Source organism: Rattus norvegicus, chromosome 5 (genome assembly GCF_021556685.1).
Source record: "Rattus norvegicus strain SHRSP/BbbUtx chromosome 5, alternate assembly SHRSP_T2T, whole genome shotgun sequence".
Taxonomy (NCBI): domain Eukaryota; kingdom Metazoa; phylum Chordata; class Mammalia; order Rodentia; family Muridae; genus Rattus; species Rattus norvegicus.
Genome location: NC_141538.1, coordinates 33,142,047 through 33,163,550, shown reverse-complemented (window position 1 = coordinate 33,163,550; position 21,504 = coordinate 33,142,047). Strand labels below are relative to the sequence as shown.

The window sequence follows — 21,504 nt, the reverse complement described above, 5'->3', positions numbered from 1 at the left end:
CACAACATCACTGTGACCCATGTAGAACTCTGATCTGACAGATAATCATTAGTGATTTGAAGGTTTGTTGACCTTTCTGTTCCTCAACTACTTTTACCTCTCTGAAAAGACACTCAGAATTTTATTGACCAGGGGCGGTTCTTTGAAATATGTTTGTGACTGGAAAATTACAAGATACCTTGCTTCTAAAGATTGAAGTTTTAAGAGTCTTTCCTAGAAGCACCTAATAAAGTATCACACCGACACAACCACCGTCTGCCAACTTACATGTCCTTAATGAGGTTTAGTTTTTTAAATGCTCCTTCCTTGGATTACTCATGTAAAGTATAAATAAATGGTATTTAAATAACTTCATCAATTGAATTTTTATGGCAAGATCCAAAATGTGCCATTTTATGTCAAAGCTCTGAAGGGATTAAGAAATGCTGGTTGCATCTTGGCAAGTTATATGAAACGTTTTATAAAACCAACATCTGAAAATAGCCTTCAGGAGACAGACCCCTAATCTAGTCATAAAGCACCTGACGTTTTCTGAAACGTTGGTAAGGATCATTAGGATTATTCCAAAAGTGGCAGATATTCTTGATATGTCATGTGTTTTCAAGACCCTGGGCAAAAGCACAAATGCAAGCCAAAATAGTTGAAAACTATAGGACAATTTTCTAAAAATCCCAGTTCCAACATTGTTTTGTTTTGCTCATTTTTTTTAACCCTGACTTTACTTAGTTGATGACCTTGGAAACCAGATTAAGAAATAAAATTCTACTCCTGAGACTCTGAGAGAATTTGCCAGCCTGAGGAGATCCACTCTAGGCTGTTCTTTCTCCTCTCACTCCAGGTTCTTCCTACTCATGACACTAAACCAGTGTCATACGTCCTTGGTACCATCACAGTTGCCCCTCGGTACCCCATGGGTCACTCTGCTGTGGAAGAACCAAGCGAGATGCTGTAAAGGCAGTGAATGATAGATATTTCAGTATCTGCAGCATAGACAGAGGAGAAACAGGGGCAGATGTCAGTTGGGCGCCTATGCTTTATCCTCTGAAGCTGTCCATTTAGGGAAGGAGGAGGTTGGAGGAGGGCCAGATTAGACCTATCTCTACCACTCTGGGCAGAATCCCTTCTTACCCATGTCTAAGAGTGGCACTGGTCTAGAGACACCTGTAATACTACAGAGGAAGCGGTGATCTCAACATATAAAGAAACCATGCTAAAGAAACACATCAAGGAACCAGGGTTGCTGTCTCATTGGCAGTTTCCGCAACTTAGACACTACTCTTGTATCACTTTATTTATATAGTTCATGTTGCCACTTTCTTTTGTTAAACCTAAAATATTATTTTGCTTTTTAAGCCCATTTGATATTTTAGAAACTATTTTTTTTAATTTCAGTTAAATTAAACAAAAGGCATGGTTAGGAATGTAACTATAAAAGCTGCTTTTTACTATTAAGTATTGATTGTTAGAAGCCCTTTATCTGATAGTGTAATCTTGTTAATGCTTTTACTCTGATCAAGTATATGGGCAATTTGTACTTTTCATATATGATTAATGTATCTTTTTAAAGAAGATAAATCGCTTAAAGTTGTTTTTGTTATTTCGTTTCTATTTGTTCTCAGAAGACGTCTCAAGTCTCATTTTAGGTGATACAACTAGTTTTTACTTTACCCCACATGTTATTATTATATAGTAGCTCAACTTGGTAGTATTCTTCAACATTTATATTTAGGATTTCAAAAAGCCCAAAGCCCAACACGGTGGGTCATGAAATTTATAATAGACCAGAAGAAGTGACATAAACTATGTTGTCAGGAACTCTTCAAATCAAACTAAAACCTCTAAAGGGCTCAACCTATGTTCTCCATGGAGCAGAAATTCACATGCTATAAAGAAGGGATCTCATGTTCAGATGACCTGGAAATCCATAGCTATTAAAAGCATTAGTACATGAAAGAATGTGACCATGGGTGAGAAACACTCAGGAGGCATGGCTGATGCGACACAGGCTAAACTGCTTTGATGTGTGCTGAACTGATGATTGAAGGACTGAAGGGAGAGCTCGCTGGTTAAGTGAGGACTAGAGTTCCATTACCCAGAACCCTTATAAATGGCACTCAGATTACCTGTCATTTTATCCCTGGAAGATTGTAACAGGAGATTCCCAGGGCAGACTGGCCCTCAAGACTAGCCATATAAGGGAGCTCTGGGTTTGATTGAGAGACCCCATCTCATTGAGTAAGGCGGAATAGCAATCATGCAAGAGTCCAGACAACAATTTTTGTCTTCTATGTGAACATGAAAACATGAACCCATATGCATTTGTACACATGCAAACCTATGGCAACTATATATACATAGATGTAACATACACACGCATGCACACACACACACACACATATACAGTGAGGAGGGAAGAGAGAGAGAGAGATAGAGATAGAGAGATAGAGAGAGAGAGAGAGAGAGAGAGAGAGAGAGAGAGAGAGAGAGACTGTGATTGTAGACAGAGCAAGTGACCTTGCTTGAATATCTCAATAACATCAAAGTAGAATATTTGAACCTCCTTGAGGGTTGTCTGAAAGTCATTTGTCCCATCAGGTTGGGGGCTGGAATGGTTTACTTCATTAGAGAGATAGGCCCCTGAACTAAAAACAAATTAAGGAGGTTGTAAATCAGCATTTACTGCTAGCAGTGTAAGAATATTGCACAGTACTTCATCCTCCTGAGAGACTGTTCTCATGAAGAGAAAAATGTGTTCTTATAAAAGACCCCTTCATTTCTTGAGAGAAAATGTAGGCTAAGTTTCAGTGCTTACACACACACACGCGCGCACACACACACACACACACACACACACACACACACACACACACACACACACCCCATTACATTTTGTGTCTTTCGTGCCTTCAAAACTGGACACAATTGGGTGGGTACAAAGCAGAATATAAGAAAACCCAAGCACAGCAAATACTGTACTTTGACCTTTCAAGGATGTGCTGAGCTTTAGAAGTATAGTTTAGAATTGTACTCAACATGTGGTTGGTGATTGTATGTACTGTAGACCTGTGCATACATACTTAGTTTAGCGTGGCATTGTAACACCACGTTTAAGGTCTAATTATCAGATGAAAATCATTGACTTTTGCATTCTTTTGTGTTGGAACATTCAAATTTTTTTCCTAGGGACTTTAAAATGCATGGTTATTTTAATCATGTTTAAAATCATTTAATCATTTTAAAAGCATGGTTGATTTATATTATCATAAATGATAGATACTTATTAAACTGTGCTATAGGACACCAGAAGTTTCTAGCCACGTTCAGTCATGCCTGTTGACCATCTTCTCTTTACTCAGCCTCTATTTTCTTTTCTTTTCTTTTCTTTTCTTTTCTTTTCTTTTCTTTTCTTTTCTTTTTTTTATTAACTTGAGTATTTTTTTTTCTTTTTGTTTAATTGGATATTTTATCTATTTACATTTCTTTTTTTTTATTAACTTGAGTATTTCTTATATACATTTCAAGTGTTATTCCCTTTCCCGGTTTCCGGGCAAACATCCCCCTCCTCCCTCCCCTTCCTTATGGGTGTTCCCCTCCCAACCCTCCCCCCATTGCCGCCCTCCCCCATAGTCTAGTTCACTGGGGGTTCAGTCTTAGCAGGACCCAGGGCTTCCCCTTCCACTGGTGCTCTTACTAGGATATTCATTGCTACCTATGAGGTCAGAGTCCAGGGTCAGTCCATGTATAGTCTTTAGGTAGTGGCTTAGTCCCTGGAAGCTCTGGTTGCTTGACATTGTTGTACTTTTGGGGTCTCGAGCCCCTTCAAGCTCTTCCAGTTCTTTCTCTGATTCCTTCAACGGGGGTCCTATTCTCAGTTCAGTGGTTTGCTGCTGGCATTCGCCTCTGTATTTGCTGTATTCTGGTTGTGTCTCTCAGGAGCGATCTACATCCGGCTCCTGTCGGTCTGCACTTCTTTGCTTCATCCATCTTGTCTAATTGGGTGGCTGTATATGTATGGGCCACATGTGGGGCAGGCTCTGAATGGGTGTTCCTTCAGTCTCTGTTTTAATCTTTGCCTCTCCCTTCCCTGCCAAGGGTATTCTTTTTCCTCATTTAAAGAAGGAGTGAAGCATTCACATTTTGATCATCCGTCTTGAGTTTCGCTTGTTCTAGGGATCTAGGGTAATTCAAGCATTTGGGCTAATAGCCACTTATCAATGAGTGCATACCATGTATGTCTTTCTGTGATTGGGTTAGCTCACTCAGGATGATATTTTCCAGTTCCAACCATTTGCCTACGAATTTCATGAACTCGTTGTTTTTGATAGCTGAGTAATATTCCATTGTGTAGATGTACCACATTTCTGTATCCATTCCTCTGTTGAAGGGCATCTGGGTTCTTTCCAGTTTCTGGCTATTATAAATAAGGCTCCAATGAACATAGTGGAGCACGTGTCTCTTTTATATGTTGAGGCATCTTTTGGGTATATGCCCAAGAGAGGTATAGCTGGATCCTCAGGCAGTTCAATGTCCAATTTTCTGAGGAACCTCCAGACTGATTTCCAGAATGGTTTTACCAGTCTGCAATCCCACCAACAATGGAGGAGTGTTCCTCTTTCTCCACATCCTTGCCAGCATCTGCTGTCACCTGAGTTTTTGATCTTAGCCATTCTCACTGGTGTGAGGTGAAATCTCAGGGTTGTTTTGATTTGCATTTCCCTTATGACTAAAGATGTTGAACATTTCTTTAGGTGTTTCTCAGCCATTCGGCATTCCTCAGCTGTGAATTCTTTGTTTAGCTCTGAACCCCATTTTTTAATAGGGTTATTTGTTTCCCTGCGGTCTAACTTCTTGAGTTCTTTGTATATTTTGGATATGAGCCCTTTATCTGTTGTAGGATTGGTAAAGATCTTTTCCCAATCTGTTGGTTGCCATTTTGTCCTAACCACAGTGTCCTTTGCCTTACAGAAGCTTTGCAGTTTTATGAGATCCCATTTGTCGATTCTTGATCTTAGAGCATAAGCCATTCGTGTTTTGTTCAGGAAATTTTTTCCAGTGCCCATGTGTTCCAGATGCTTCCCTAGTTTTTCTTCTATTAGTTTGAGTGTGTCTGGTTTGATGTGGAGGTCCTTGATCCACTTGGACTTAAGCTTTGTACAGGGTGATAAGCATGGATCGATCTGCATTCTTCTACATGTTGCCCTCCAGTTGAACCAGCACCATTTGCTGAAAATGCTATCTTTTTTCCATTGGATGGTTTTGGCTCCTTTGTCAAAAATCTAGTGACCATAGGTGTGTGGGTTCATTTCTGGGTCTTCTATTCTATTCCATTGGTCTATCTGTCTGTCTCTGTACCAATACCATGCAGTTTTTATCACTATTGCTCTGTAATACTGCTTGAGTTCAGGGATAGTGATTCCCCCTGAAGTCCTTTTATTGTTGAGGATAGCTTTAGCTATCCTGGGTTTTTTGTTATTCCAGATGAATTTGCAAATTGTTCTGTCTAACTCTTTGAAGAATTGGATTGGTATTTTGATGGGGATTGCATTGAATCTGTAGATTGCTTTTGGTAAAATGGCCATTTTTACTATATTAATCCTGCCAATCCATGAGCATGGGAGATCTTTCCATCTTCTGAGGTCTTCTTCAATTTCTTTCCTCAGTGTCTTGAAGTTCTTATTGTACAGATCTTTTACTTGCTTGGTTAAAGTCACATCGAGGTACTTTATATTATTTGGGTCTATTATGAAGGGTGTCGTTTCCCTAATTTCTCTCTCGGCTTGTTTCTCTTTTGTATAGAAGAAGGCAACTGATTTATTTGAGTTAATTTTATACCCAGCCACTTTGCTGAAGTTGTTTATCAGCTTTAGTAGTTCTCTGGTGGAACTTTTGGGATCACTTAAATATACTATTGTATCATCTTCAAATAGTGATATTTTGACTTCTTCTTTTCCGATCTGTATCCCCTTGATCTCCTTTTGTTGAAAATTGATTTTATTTGATATTAGAATGGCTACTCCAGCTTGCTTCTTCTGACCATTTGCTTGGAAATTTGTTTTCCAGCCTTTCACTCTGAGGTAGTGTCTGTCTTTGTCTCTGAGGTTTGTTTCCTGTAGGCAGCAGAATGCAGGGTCCTCGTTGCGTATCCAGTTTGTTAATCTATGTCTTTTTATTGGGGAGTTGAGGCCATTGATGTTGAGAGATATTAAGGAATAGTGATTATTGCTTCCCGTTATATTCATATTTGGATGTGAGGTTATGTTTGTGTGCTTTCATTCTCTTTGTTTTGTTGCCAAGACGATTAGTTTCTTGCTTCTTCTAGGTTATAGCTTGCCTCCTTATGTTGGGCTTTACCATTTATTATCCTTTGTAGTGCTGGATTTGTAGAAAGATATTGTGTAAATTTGGTTTTGTCATGGAATATCTTGGTTTCTCCATCTATGTTAATTGAGAGTTTTGCAGGATACAGTAACCTGGGCTGGCATCTGCGTTCCCTTAGGGTCTGTATGACATCTGTCCAGGATCTTCTGGCCTTCATAGTTTCTGGCGAGAAGTCTGGTGTGATTCTGATAGGTCTGCCTTTATATGTTACTTGATCTTTTTCCCTTACTGCTTTTAATATTCTTTCTTTGTTTTGTGCGTTTGGTGTTTTGACAATTATGTGACGGGAGGTGTTTCTTTTCTGGTCCAATCTATTTGGAGTTCTGTAGGCTTCTTGTATGCCTATGGGTATCTCTTTTTTTAGGTTAGGGAAGTTTTCTTGTATGATTTTGTTGAAGATATTTACTGGTCCTTTGAGCTGGGAGTCTTCACTCTCTTCTATACCTATTATCCTTAGGTTTGATCTTCTCATTGAGTCCTGGATTTCCTGTATGTTTTGGACCAGTAGCTTTTTCCTCTTTACATTATCTTTGACAGTTGAGTCAATGATTTCTATGGAATCTTCTGCTCCTGAGATTCTCTCTTCCATCTCTTGTATTCTGTTGGTGAAGCTTGTATCTACAGCTCCTTGTCTCTTCTTTTGGTTTTCTATATCCAGGGTTGTTTCCATGTGTTCTTTCTTGATTGCTTCTATTTCCATTTTTAATTCCTTCAACTGTTTGATTGTGTTTTCCTGGAATTCTTTCAGGGATTTTTGTGTCTCCTCTCTATGGGCTTCTACTTGTTTATTTATGTTTTCCTGGAATTCTTTCAGGGATTTTTGTGTCTCCTCTCTATGGGCTTCTACTTGTTTATTTATGTTTTCCTGGAATTCTTTCAGGCATTTTTGCGATTCCTCTCTGTAGGCTTCTACTTGTTCTCTAAGGGAGTTCTTCACATCTTTCTTGAAGTCCTCCAGCATCATGATCAAAAATGATTTTGAAAGTAGATCTTGCTTTTCTGGTGTGTTTGGATATTCCATGTTTGTTTTGATGGGAGAATTGGGCTCCGATGGTGCCATGTAGTCTTGGTTTCTGTTGCTTGGGTTCCTGTGCTTGCCTCTCGCCATCAGATTATCTCTAGTGTTACTTTGTTCTGCTATTTCTGACAGTGGCTAGACTGTCCTATAAGCCTGTGTGTCAGGAGTGCTGTAGACCTGTTTTCCTCTCTTTCAGTCAGTTATGGGGACAGAGTGTTCTGCTTTCGGGCGTGTAGTTTTTCCTCTCTACAGGTCTTCAGCTGTTCCTGTGGGCCTGTGTCTTGAGTTCACCAGGCAGCTTTCTTGCAGCAGAAAATTTGGTCTTACCTGTGGTCCCGAGGCTCAAGTTCACTCGTGGGGTGCTGCCCACGGGCTCTCTGCAGCGGCAGCAACCAGGAAGACCTGTGCCGCCCCTTTCGGGAGCTTCAGTGCACCAAGGTTCCAGATGGTCTTTGGCTTTTTCCTCTGGCGTCCGAGATGTGTGTGCAGGGAGCAGTCTCTTCTGGTTTCCCAGGCTTGTCTGCCTCTCTGAAGGTTTAGCTCTCCCTCCCACGGGATTTGGGTGCAGAGAACTGTTTATCCGATCTGTTTCTTCTTTTCTTTTCTTTTCTTTTCTTTTCTTTTCTTTTCTCTTCTTTTCTTTTCTCTTCTCTTCTTTTCTTTCCCTTCTTTACTTCTTTTTTTGATGCTGGATCTCACTGTACATCCCAAGTTGTTCTCAAATTCGAATCTTTCTGTCTTGACCTCATGAGTGCTAGAATCATAGACATGGAACATTCACTCCTGGCTTCACTTTTCATATTTCATTAGTAAATGGTAATCCTGGGACACATAATATATATATTTTTAAGTAGCCATATGCATTTGAAAGCTAGCTAGCAATGTGTGTATATATATATTTATTTCTTTTTCCAATGCAACCATTCAGATCATTGCTGCCTCATTTGCTTGCTATTGTACCAACATGGAAAACACATACGGATTAGAAGTAGTTGGGCGCATTCCAAAAGGGTAATGTAGTCTTTCTTTTAATATGTGTTTATCTCAGTGTTTGGTTTTTTTTGTTTTGTTTTTTGTTTTTTTTTTTTTGTTTTTTTTTATGTTTAACAGTCCTAGGCCTGAGTAGGTATGGATGAAATTTCTTTTTGTGACTGCCTGAGGCGAAATTCTAATTAATTTTTTTACAAATGACAAAAACCAACATATGGAGAAAACCAGTAATTTTCTAGGTTATAAGTTAACCTGTTATTAAATAAGCAAATAATTGTTTTGTGTAGCATTGCTTCAAGTAGAAGACCCCAAAAATATTTATAAAGATACGGCTTGAAAATAATGAAGGTCGATAAATTTGCCTTGGCCTTAATTTGGCCCATCTAAATTGCTCAGCCACACGTGTTCTTGTGGCCATTGTTATCACTTAAGTTATGATAAGCATAAACAAGTCTGAAGGCCTGCGAAGACCAGTACAGAGACAGCTCCTCAGCTCTCTCCAGTCTCCCTCCAGACATCAAGAGAATATGTCACATGTTACACACTGTGATAGAACAAAAGTCCTTCCAAAACCTGGCTGACAGGCTGAGGCAGAGAAGAATGAACACCTTGTGCATTCATAACTTTCTTATAGGCTGAGTAAAACAGACAGAGGCAAGGTCTAATTTTCCGACAATGGTAGAATTGTGGAGTTCTCCATATTTTGTTTTTCATCTCCTTAAAGTTAAAAAAAAAGTAGAAAAAAATCTCAGGAATTAAACAAAACAAAAACAAAAGTTAATTAAAAAAATCCTGTGTTGTCTGGCTCTGTCACAGGCAAAGGAGGGTTCCCTAAATCAATTCTAGTTTCCTAAGGGTCCCTCTGCTCTTCCTTGGAAATCCAGTTGTTTCTTCTTCAGTCCAGGTGTTGTCATCAATTAATCACATTTAGTTTTAGTGAACTAGAAGTTTGATTTCCTCACTTCAAGTTTGTGTGATATGTATTATCTTAGGATGTAAACTCACAGTCTGTTTGGGGGAGCCAGGCATACGTAGCATGATGTGACAACATGTATGGCCCTCTTCCTTCTACTCCTGGCCATCTTATTTGAATTCCTGTGTCAGCAACCCCCCATCCCCCCATAAGGAACTGCAGGGAGGCATGACTTAGAAAGGTTCTCCTCCTTGTGACCTTCCTCCAAACATTTTCTCATCCCTAGTGTGCTTGTGGCAAACTTGATTTGGGGTTGCTGAGAAAATTAAATGAAACAGTTAATGAGAAAGAGTCCATGTCCCCCTCACACACTAGATAATAAGACAGTAACTAGTATGAAATAATGCCCCCTTTCCTTTATTTTTGCCACAGGAATTCTTTCAGGGTGGGGGTAAGTCTCCCAGCATGACGAGGAATACGTAAATGGTCATTTGGTTTACATGCTTTTCAAGGGACAATAAGACATAATGGTTGGGTATTATCCGAGAAATGCTTTAAAGACATCTTTGAAATGAAGCTGAGTGTGGTCTATTTTGCAACAGAGAGGAGATGTGATCTCCTGCATGTTTTCTTTAGCAGTGTATGGAAGGCATGATTGCCTCCTGAAAGGATTGAGTTAAAAATGTAATTACCGTAATGAAGTTGATGGCTTATTTGGAGATTAGTCGAGAGTAAGCTAGTTTTGGCCTGAAACTCTGCAGCATTCAAGGGAGGAAACATGGCTCCAGTGCTAGCCAAATAAATATTTGGAAAGGTTCAAATGAAAGAAGGGCCAGATATGCTTTTGTTTCCTACAAGAAACTTTTGTCAAGTCAGAATTTCTGTGGTATGACCTGAATTCTCTGCGTGCGAGTGTCAGCTAAATGCATGGGGCCCTCCTTGTGGTGTGTCTTACAATTTTGTTTTTCTGCTAAATAATATTGAAGATACAGGCCAAGACTGCTTAGTTTCTCTTAGAGATTTGAATTCTTGTAAACTTCAGGAACACTACTGGAATGAATTTCATGGCAAGTTCCTATAGAAATGACAAGAAGGTTCATAACTTCAATTCAGTCTTTCTCTCCATAGGATCCCTCCGCCCCGTGCTCCCCCAATGAACATCCTCTCCGCAGTGCTCACGGAAGCTTTCGGAGTTGCACTTGTAGGCTACGTGGCCTCGCTGGCTCTCGCACAAGGATCTGCCAAGAAGTTCAAATATTCAGTTGATGACAACCAGGTGGAGTGTGCCCCCAGCCCCTCTCCAGCCAGGGGGTTTCACTAATCTTTAGACTCTCGTGTACTGAAAAGGTCCAACATTTGAAAACACAACTTTTCTAAATGTGTAGCAAGCATGGGCAGAACAAGACAGGAAAGTCTCTGAGTCACTCACAGGGAGCAGAGAATCTAGTGTTCACAGCTTATAGTATATTAATTTCTTCATTTTGTCTTTTTATCTGTATGTGTATCAGAAGACAGCCTTCATTCTTTGTTTCCACCATGTGAGCCCTGGGATTGAACTCAGATCAGCAGATTTGGTAGCAAATGCCTTTACCTGCTGAGTCATCTCGCTGACCCTTATAATACATTTTAAAAGAAACACACACACCTTCATGCTCTTTTAATTGATTTTAGGATAGAACCCAAGCATATTTACCATTTCATGATCGATGAAATTTCAAAAGTGGACCACCAACAGTAACAATTCTTACTAAGACAGGATGTGAAGCTGTGCATACACAACCTGTATACTGAAACTAGTTTCCCAGTGTCTTTTCCATGCCCCAAGGCCCTGTAGAGCTCCCTGGGCATGAACAGAAGCTGCAGTAGACGGCCAACAAGTATGGAGTTACCTACACAGAGTTCACACTGAGGTTTTGGGACCTCAGTTCTCTCTGTATATGTATCTATTAAGCCCTACTGTAGGTGCCAGGGATAAAATAGTAACCAACACAGATGAATGTTTTCCTCCACTCAGAAACTCCCGGGTCTTCCTTCTTTGATGATCAAATTACAGACCCCTTTATCATGGCTTTCAAGGCTCTATGCCTGCAGGATTCTGTTTCTTCTCTAGTCTCATAAGACACTTAGTCCTAACGACACTTTATACCTCTCCTTTAAACTTACTTGTCAAGATTCTGGCTGGGAAATCTGTACTCAGAGGTCTATTTCATGGAATTCTGTGCTCACATTTCTGGATAACTGCCTTATTCAGTCACTCACGTCATAGGAAGAGTTCTGTTGCCCAAACTCCTCAAATCCAGCTCTCCCCACACTCTTCCTATTTGCTTTCTAGCTTTCTCTATCTGCTGTCTATATTTTCTTGCCAGAACCACAGCTCTCTGAGACCAGAGATATCATTTATAGTAACTGATATCAACAGGGACAGGCAAGACATTAGGAAGATTTTTTTTCCATTTACCCAGTAAAAACATGATGACTGGGCCAGATCCTGGGGAGGAAGGGCACATGTGAATGGGCACTGGCCTGTACAAGGAGGTTCTGGAAAGAGTCATGGATAACTGTACAGTTTGGGGCCCAGTTATGTAATGACGTGATTAGGATGGTAGAAACCTATAGAGTAGTTCCTGATTTCTCATTAGCCATCAAATGTTGATGACAAATAGTAGGTTAAAACAAATCTGGAGTTAAGAGTAGTATAAGCTGAAGATGTAGGTTTGGGAGTTGCCAGGGTGTGTTTGATGTAGACGGACAAGGTGCCCTACAGTTGCAATTAATTAGACAGCAAAAGAAACTGAGAAGTGACATCCAGAGAGAGAGAGAGAGAGAGAGAGAGAGAGAGAGAGAGAGAGAGAGAGAGAGAGAGAATCAAGAAGCCAATTGAAGGGACCCTTTAAGAAGGATGGAATGAGCAACTGTGTAAAATGCTTCTTAATATCAGGTAAACAAAGCAGTCGCCATTGGTATTGGTAAGGCAGAGATCATTGAGGAAAGGAAGGGTGGGAATAAAATCCCTACCGGGAATACCTAGAAGACAGAAATGGGCAATGGGACCATGGAAATCATGAATAATTAGAATCTCCTCACGGGTTCATTATGAGAGTTGAGCCATGTCCTTAGACTAGCCTTGGAGGATCGCAAGCAGTCTATGGATGTTAGCTATTTTTATTACAAACTATCGCATCTCAGCTGGTGAGGAGAATAGTGCCTGAGCATAAACAAGCTTCGTTCTTTGACGAATTGTACCTGGTACCATAGAAGGGGATTTTGATAAAGAAATGTTCCATTCTCCCATAACTAATCTCACAGGAATTTTTGGCCCATGGCCTCAGCAACGTGATTCCTTCATTTCTCTTCTGCATCCCAAGCGCCGCCGCCATGGGAAGGACAGCTGGTCTGTACAGCACGGGGGCAAAGACACAGGTAACAACCATTCTGCAGGGAAAAGGGGCTGTGGAGCCGTCACCCCCTTCTCAGAGTGGAAAGATGCTCTATTGAGCCTTGAAAACGCTGCTGATTCACGTTTCCTAAGCAGCTTCTAGAAGCCCTTCCTCTTTCCCTCTTCTACTCCCTCTATTCTGTTCTGATTCCCCTCTTTTTCATATTTTTCCCATCAACGATGACTTTTCCACAGGCTCAAGGATTCAAACACCAAACTGCTGCTTTACGTATCCACGGTAGCTTTATTAACAATCTTGAAGCCAGCGCTCCCTCTAGTGGTTTTTTAGTTAATCTAAACAGTCTGCGTGACTTTTTTTCTTTTTTGTTCTTTAGCTTCCTCCTCTTCCTCCTCCTCCTCCCCCTCCTCCCCCTCCTCCCCCTCCTCCTCCCCCTCCTCCCCCTCCTCCTCCTCTCCCTCCTCCTCCTCCTCCTTTTTGTTCACTTCCTTGTCATAAAATAAAACCAAGTGCAGGCACAATATATCTTGATAAGAACATTTCTGTATATAACAATGAGAAAATGTGCCAAGGCACCATTCTATATATGTGAATATTTGTGGTTAAAGGAACAATTGTTTTATATATGTTTTAGAAAATTAGGTGGATTCATTCGTTTTTTTGCAAGCTTTTTAGAAAGATGAAGCCTTTCCTAGGGAGATCCCCCAAATACATATCTACTCAGCCAAGGTAGGCATCCCACAACAAATTTTATGTCCGTATAGTACAGATGCTACCAAAGTCCAGCTTAGGGAACCAATGAGGTTACGTACAGGAATAAGGGTAAAGGAGTGCTTGCAGGAGTAGAAATGACTCAAAGAAAGGTGCACCATCAAAGCCCACCCCAGGATGGGTGACAGTTCACAAAATCTGGGAACCGGGGGCACACTGCACAGCCTGAAGGCAGCTCAACAGGTTGGAGTGTCCTTTCCAGGTATCCCAGTTGGTCTAAGTCTCTGCAGGTAGCCAGCTGGTTTCTTCCCAGAAGCTGGTCTGGTTTGAGGGTATCCTTTGCAGCTTGGCTTATCTGTAGCTGATTCTGTAGTCTTTTTGTTGACTCTTGGAAGGGAGGAACCTAGTGAGTCTGGTCAGATTAGGGAGTTCCTGAAGTTATGTTGAGTTGTTTATTTTCTGATGTAAGGAGCTTCTCTTCAGGATGGGCTGTCCTGAACTGTAATACAATCTCATGTCACAGACCTTGGGAATGACAAAGCTGGGACTTAAACTCTGAGTGATTTATACTCTTAACCAGTGACCCATGAAGAAAATTGATGTTATATCATAAGAAATTAGCAATCACAGCTAGCCATTATTAAATAATAAGAATTGGATGAAAATCCATAAACGATTTTACATGCAAATATAAACATTTCTTAGAGGTTTACCTTATATTAATAATATAGTTTTTAAGTTGTAGGACAACACATGAGAAAAGTGTAAGTTTTATGACCTTGTGGGTAAGAATCAAGATGAATACAGATAAATAATATTGAATAAAACTGATGCTATATACCCCTGGTTCTCAACCTTCCTGATGCTGTGACCCTTTAATTAATTTCCTCATGTGATGACTTCCCCACCATGAAGTTATTTTGTGGCTACTTCGAAGCTAATTTTTCTACTGTTATGAATCATAATGTAAACATCTGAGGTTTTCAATGGTTTTAGGTGACTCTTGTGAAAAGGTTACTCAACCCTCCCCATGGGGTTGCAGGCCACAGGTTGAGAACCACTGTCATTGATGCAACAATCAATTTTTAATACATTACAATTTAACAAATAATTACTATAACTTGTTTAAGAAGCAAAATTCGTATGTAAGCTCAGATTCATGACATCACGTACTTTGATGGGTTTCTATGAAGTTAGTGATTTCCAGTCCAGGTTCACGGTGTCTACAAATCTTTTTGTAATTTACTCTTAAATGTTTGAGATCCTTTTCTCTTGCAACTCCTTCCCGCAACATTCTAGGTTGCTATAGATTTTCTTCAGGCATCTCTTTAAAAAGTGAACGTGTTAGGTTTTTTGTATTCACGTTTAGGCTTAATGAATGAAATGTGCCAAGGGAAGGTTTTAGAAGCGGGGCTTGCACTGTGGCTCCACTATGTGGGAATGGGTGACTGCACCAGTAACTCCTCAGGCTTAAGTGGACTCAGCTGACAAAGCAGAATTACAACTGTATAAAGGTTAGAGGAATTGACACACACTCAGCTAGTGAAACACATAAGCAGACAGAAGCCACTCTTGAAATGTCAACGATTACAGTCGAGTTTATTAGGCTTCTCCTGTTACTGTTTTTGTGTGCCTAGGATGGCTTTCTCCTGGGACGGTTTTCTCATCCTAGTTGGCCCTCACACTTGCTGCAGGTGCTTGAGAAAGCTGATATGATATTGTCACTTGTCTTAGAGACAGAGAGGCTGAAATGCAGTCCTGAGGTATATCCGTGTGATGCTGTGTATCCACCGTGATGTGTGTCATCTCTGGCCTTTGGCATGCTGCATGCATTTTTAATTACTGCTTAAGTGACAAGATTAGTCTTTGTAACTTTCAACAGTGAAGGTTTCAGAGAAAGAACACTTCAGAAAATTCGTCCTAAGTATGAAATCTTAGTGATTTCCTAAGTGACCCCTGTCTTTGATCTGGGGGTCACATAGTTAAATGATCACAACAAGAGAACATCTCTAAAGACTTTGTAAAGGTTTTTCCCACTTGCATGGTATTCTGTTCATCAAACTTCAAAAGAAACAAATCTAGCAAAAGCACTAAAACCCGCTCGCAGAATATTCTCAGGGTACCCTGCTTCCTGAGGTGATGGCTCTGTGTCTTAACCACTCCTTTCCAACAGCACAGGAAGAGAGCTCACGTGCATGCTCAAACTGAGGACACTCTGCTATCCATTTCAGACCTTTAATGCTGCCACCACTAAGTGCACATAGGTACAGTGGATAGCTGTCTTGAAGAGAGCTCTAAGTGCATCTTCAAAGTTTGGCTCTATTTAGGGTACCTGTAAAAAGCCCCCTTCTCACATGATTTCAAAGTGCGGGCTCTTCAACAGTTCTTCCTCCCCTAGGCGCTGGAGTGTATACCCATTAAATTAACCTGGGACACATAAAAGCCCTTCAACTTTTTAGCTAATTACAACTCATCAAAGCACAAATGATAAGCACATTACCTTTATTAATTACTTTACCGCCTGCAACAGCTTCGGTATGCCCAGAGGAATACTTCTCTGCGATATTTGTGTGTAGTAGTTATCGATGTAAGGCTGAAGGTATAGCTAAGTAATGATAACACTCGGCTGCCATGCCCAGGACTCAATCCCAGCTCTACAAACAACACCGTCTTATCTCTTCCTCCAGTCCCAGAAAAGACTTTGTTAGGCCAGAAATTGATTGTCCCTACACATTCTAGCACTTCCCTAGACAAGGCTCAGCTGCGTATCTTTACTTTTCCTCGTTCCTTTTTTCCTATCATCCTTCCTTCTTTTTTTAAAAAAGATTTATTTATTTAATGTATATGAGTACACTGCTGCTGTCTTCAGACACACCAGAAGAAGGCATCAGATCCCCATTACAGATGGCTGTGAGCCACCATGTGGTTGCTGGGATTTGAACTCAGGACCTCTGGAAGAGCAGTCAGTGCTCTTTTCTTTTCTTTCTTTTTTATTTTCTCTTTTCTCTTTTCTTTTGAAGCTGGGGACCGAACCCAGGGCCTTGCGCTTGCTAGGCAAGGGCTCTACCACTGAGCTAAATCCCCGACCCCAGCAGTCAGTGCTCTTAACCACTGAACCATCTCTCCAGCCCCTGTCCTCCCTTCTTAAGGTTTCATGATAGTATTATTTATAAGCATGTGTCATTCAGTGTGCAATGTGCACACCCATGCAATGTCTGCAGAGGACAGAAACAGGGTGTTGAATCTCTTGAAACTGGAGTTGCAGGCACTAAAGAGGAGAAGTAAAGCCATTTCAGAAATGAACTTGGGTCCCAGAGTAGCAGCTGGAGCCCTTAACTGCTGAGGCATTTCTCTAAACCTCACGGGCCTGGGTCCTACCTCATCTTCAACTTTCCGGTGCACGATTCTTCTCTGTCTGGTAGGCTCCACTCCCTTTGTTATCCCTTCGTGTTCCTCTTTAGCTGCTCCCTTCTATTCTGCAGCTATCGCTAACACTTGTGGGCTACAGTTCTTCTCTTCACGTTTTGTGCGCCGTTGACATTCTGTGCTCACTAATGTGACTGTATGATTGATATCTTCTTTCTAGCCTTAAACTTAACCCACCAGAGAGCACAGCTTCTGTCTGCTACTGTTCCGCTGCTGTTCATTTGTTCATTGTATTCTTGGTGTTCAGTTAGCCAGGTACCTAGCACGTCACGAAAGAAAAATGGCTAGGAATGACATCTGATATCATTTACCAGTTTTGCTGCCATTATGCCAGAGATTTCTTTTTTATTTATCAGGCAATTTTTATTATAATTTATAAATTTTAAATGTATTGTAGTATATTTATTAGTGGAAAAGAATCTTTTTAAAATCAGGCATTTGGTCACATACTTTAGAGAAGTCCTGTTCAAAAGAAATACAATATGAGCTAGCTCAGCAATTTAAATTATCTAGCGGCCACATCTTTCAAAATGAAAACCTATTAAGACTGATTTTAATGCATTTTAACTTACCCGATCAAGTAATTAAATTTCAACATGAATTAAAAAAGTATTCACAGTTTTTCAAAAATATTTTACCCTCAGTAAAACTGAGGAATCTGGTATATACCTTACATGTGCGGATTAATCCTAATACAGATAGTCATTTTTCAAGTACTTAGGAGCCTATTGTGATTATGGGGCACGGGCTCTAGGACTATTATATGTGAGTGAGTGGAGTGTAGAGACTCACTGTTTCCACAGGAATAACAACAGAGTCTGATCGCTTACTAGCAAGTGCTCTGGTCAAAGTCACACGCGTGGTGGTGCTCTTAGCAAGGTTCTCCTTTCCACGTGGTGCCCAAAGCCTGTGTCTCTAAGAGCAGCCTCCAGAGAGCAAGAGGAAGAGGACAACTGGATACTGTTTCTTACTCCCTCCCTTCCCTTCTGGAGTGTTAGCTCTGTGCCGGAGCTCCGTTTCCCCTGGCTTCCTCTCCTGCATGCTTCTCTTCACTTCCAACAGAGGAAATACATCAGTGCTTTTCAGGGACTTCAGGAGGCTCACAGAACCACGAGGGATGGCAGACAGCATCTGCTGCAAAGGCTGCACAGCCACAACTGAAAACAGCAGTTGGCGTGCTTTTCTGCAAGGCTAAGATTGCCTCTGGGCTCTAATTTGCAAAACTGTATTCTTTTGATTCCTCCAGAAGTTGGCTCATGACTGGCATTGTCTTCAAGGCTTTCTTAATTTAGCCATGTTGCCCCATAAACTGCCTTTCGTTCTTTCTTTCTCCCCTTTCCTGTGTGTTTTATTATTATTATTCTTACTATTATTACTATTACTATTATTATTATTATTACTATTATTATTATTATAATTCCACTACCTTTTCTAAGTCTGGGCATTAATTGACCCCTGCTTAGGAAGCTAACAATTGGGATCTCCCTCTCTTTCCAACTAAGTATTGCATGATTGTGGGGGACTCTAAAGCCTGCAGTGGCCATCTTTGTAAGGAATATGCAGGATGGAATGGCGCTACGGAGGTAATATCCTTTGTGTCTCTGAAAGGGAATTTATGTAATGTTCACACATATACACATACCTATACATGTACATAACCTCGTAATAAAACATGAAAAAAATTGTGATTTCGTTAACTTTTATGCAGACTTAACTGTTAGACATGACTGCTTAAAGTTTTAAGACAAAAAATGTCCTGGGGCATTTAGTCAGTGTGCCGTGGAAAGTATTGAAGAGGAAACTCCACAGGCACTGATTGCCTCTTGGATGGTGAGGACGTGAACACTTGCCCTTAGCGTTTATAACCGAACTCCTCCTAAAACTTACTGAAGGCTCACTTATGCTCCGTTTGTTTTCTGACGTGGAAGCAAGTCAAATATTATCAGTGAAGAGCCCAAGGGAGTTGCACATCACGTCCTATCGTTTAGCTGCTGTGTAGCGTTTCATAGCGGCTTTAGTAGATGGTAATCTATCCAGGAATTTTAAAAACTACATCTCGAGCTTGTTCAACTGCCTCATGTCGAGTAATGTCAAATCAATCCAACCGTGTGCTCACAAAATCTGAGTTGCCAGTGCTGAAAACTAAATGCTCCACTTTGAATCGCAGATGATACCATAGGTTAGAAGAGTAACGCATGCCCTACTTCAACTCAAGTCAAAGAAAAGGACACATTGTTAATAAGTAAAATGAAACTCAAAAAGTAAACAAACCTTTGGAAACATCACTGTTTATGCATTATTAGGCTAATAGGCATTAGACTTATTCTCAGTGTTGAAGGCTATTCAAAACAAGATAGCCACATTTGATGTCCTTTAGAGAGACGAGTAAGAAGCAGAGAAACAGACAGGGAAAGAGAGAGATCGGTATTTCCCTCACTCTGCCCTGTGTCCTGCCACTGTGCAATATCCACGTCTATATTCAGAATTTATATTTTCCCATCACCAGCGATTCTTGACAGAAGTTAGAAAACTTTTCCAAACACATAGGTTTATGTTAAGTTAAACGTCTGCTTAGAAAGAAGGGGAATGGGCTGGAGAAATGACTCAGCAACTTCGAACACTGATTGTTCTTCCAGAGGTTTAAAGTTTTAATTCCTGTCACGAACAAGGTAGCAACTTCCTGTAACTCTAGTTCCAGGAGACGGGACACCTTCTTCTGGCCTCTATGAGTACCAGGCACATACTGCACAGACACATACCCAGACAAACAGCCATACACAGAACATAAATAAATTAAGGTTTTAAAAATGGGGGCGGTTAATGTTCTCTAAATCACCACATATTTTTGAGTGGTTAATATACACATATTGAATTGTACGTAAAGACACTTCAAAGAAAGTGAAATAAGCCAATCAACCAACAAACTAAAAACAAAGAAAAGTCTTCAAAATTGTCTGCCTCTGGATCCAATGTGCTGCCACCTTGTGCCTCCAGTCCCTCACTACGTGACCTTGGATGAACTGCTATGCCTCAGAGCCCTCTTAGGAATGGTGACTTCACTGAATTCATTTCAGCTCCTAGAACTGAACTTGCTCACAGGTACATAGTGAGAACTGGATTTAAAAGTCCTATGGGGAGAACAAATGTCCTTCCTTCCTTCCTTCCTTCCTTCCTTCCTTCCTTCCTTCCTTCCTTCCTTCCTTCCTTCCTTCCTTCCTTGTTCACCTGAAGTAAAACTTAGCAGTTAGTGTATTTTTTTTCCGTCCATGTAAGCAGGCCGCTCCTAACCACAGCTGTTCTGATGTGTGAGCATGTCTGATGAACTGAGTCATCTGCTATTTTACAGCCCCTCCTCCACAAATGTGTCCTTCAAAGGTATCAAGTTCAAGACAAGTGTCCATGCTGGCTGCCTCTGGGTGTGTTCACATGCCTGCCAGCAGCTGCTACAGATTCAGTTTTAATCTCTCTGTAAAATCACACTTATATTATATTACTAACGCTAGTAAATGCCATCACATTTTAAGGGTAAAGGTAATTGCATCGAGAAAAGGTTGTATTATATAACCACAAAATCAATATGTAAAATATTTCTATTGTTTCAAAATGGGTATTTCCCCATGTCTAACTATCTTCATTTTCAGTGCCTACCTCCATCCCCTGGCATCCTATAACTTTTCTTTCTTAAAAGTTCTTATTGATACAGGACTGTATGTTTTGTGTGTAGCTTCTCTTATCACTAATGGTTTTCATTCCATGTGCTTCCTTCCCTACCGCTGTGTGGAGGATGCTCCACAATCTCTGTGTTTATTTTAGGACTATAGTAAGTGTGTGCCTTACTCCGTGTGAGATGGTTGAGCCGATTTCATCGTATCTGCAGCATGCCCCAGCAGCGATGTCTGAGACTTTCAGCTGTTCTTGCCAGATTCTGAATTTATTTGTGTATTTAATTTAAATTCAAGCCATTCCAACACAACGAGATTCCCCTTGACGCCTTCATAGTGATATTTTAGGTATATTTGAGGACCTGTGAATTTGTCCAAATGTGTTTCAGGAGTCAGATTTCTGCTTCTGGGAAATCGGGCTCTCTTTCACTGCTATGGAAGTTAGGGGGTTTGTCAGCAGGCTCAGTGGGAAAGAACATTACACTAAAGACGTCCCAAGATTAGTAAACCTAAGTCTCTTGCACTGGCAGAGAAACTGTGCCTGCTACCCCATCTGAGCACTTCGTTGCCAGAGTTTCTTGTGAGGAACTTCACAGGGTGGAGGTCAGGGGAGCTTTGGTGCAAATATGTCATTAACAGAGAAAAACCCCAGGCTGAACATTCTCCTCTTGTTATCCACATGGCCTTCTGGGAAGTGAGGAGTGGAGTTAGGCTATAGAATTTTCCACTGAGGTCTCGCTGTCATGTGTAACCAGCCTTTGCTTTGATGCATTATGCAAATAAATGGTGCCCCATTTGTGTGTGTGCAAGTGCATGTGTGCATGTGTGTGTACATGGGAGTTTGTAATTGTCTCATCATTGACTTCATGTGGTTGTACCAGTTTGTCAACTGCTACATTTGGTGTCTCTTCACTGCAAGACAGAGCTAAGAACAGACCATGCAACTTAACAATGATGTGCCAACATTTTATTCCTTGCTCCCATTCCCATAGCTTTGAAATAACAATAGAG

The 21,504-nt window shown here is 40.7% G+C and overlaps 1 protein-coding gene across 18 annotated transcripts in view; it reads left to right on the top strand.

Moving 5' to 3' along the window:
* Positions 1–21,504, top strand: part of Slc26a7 (solute carrier family 26 member 7) — a 138,013-nt gene that overhangs the window by 76,478 nt on the left and 40,031 nt on the right. For 16 of the 18 annotated variants that reach the window (XM_087547868.1, XM_087547871.1, XM_087547867.1 and 13 more), the window contains 3 exon segments: positions 8,325–8,407; positions 10,428–10,575; positions 12,606–12,719. In XM_087547868.1, the coding sequence (XP_087403994.1) occupies positions 8,325–8,407; positions 10,428–10,575; positions 12,606–12,719 (345 nt within the window). 18 annotated transcript variants of the gene reach the window in all.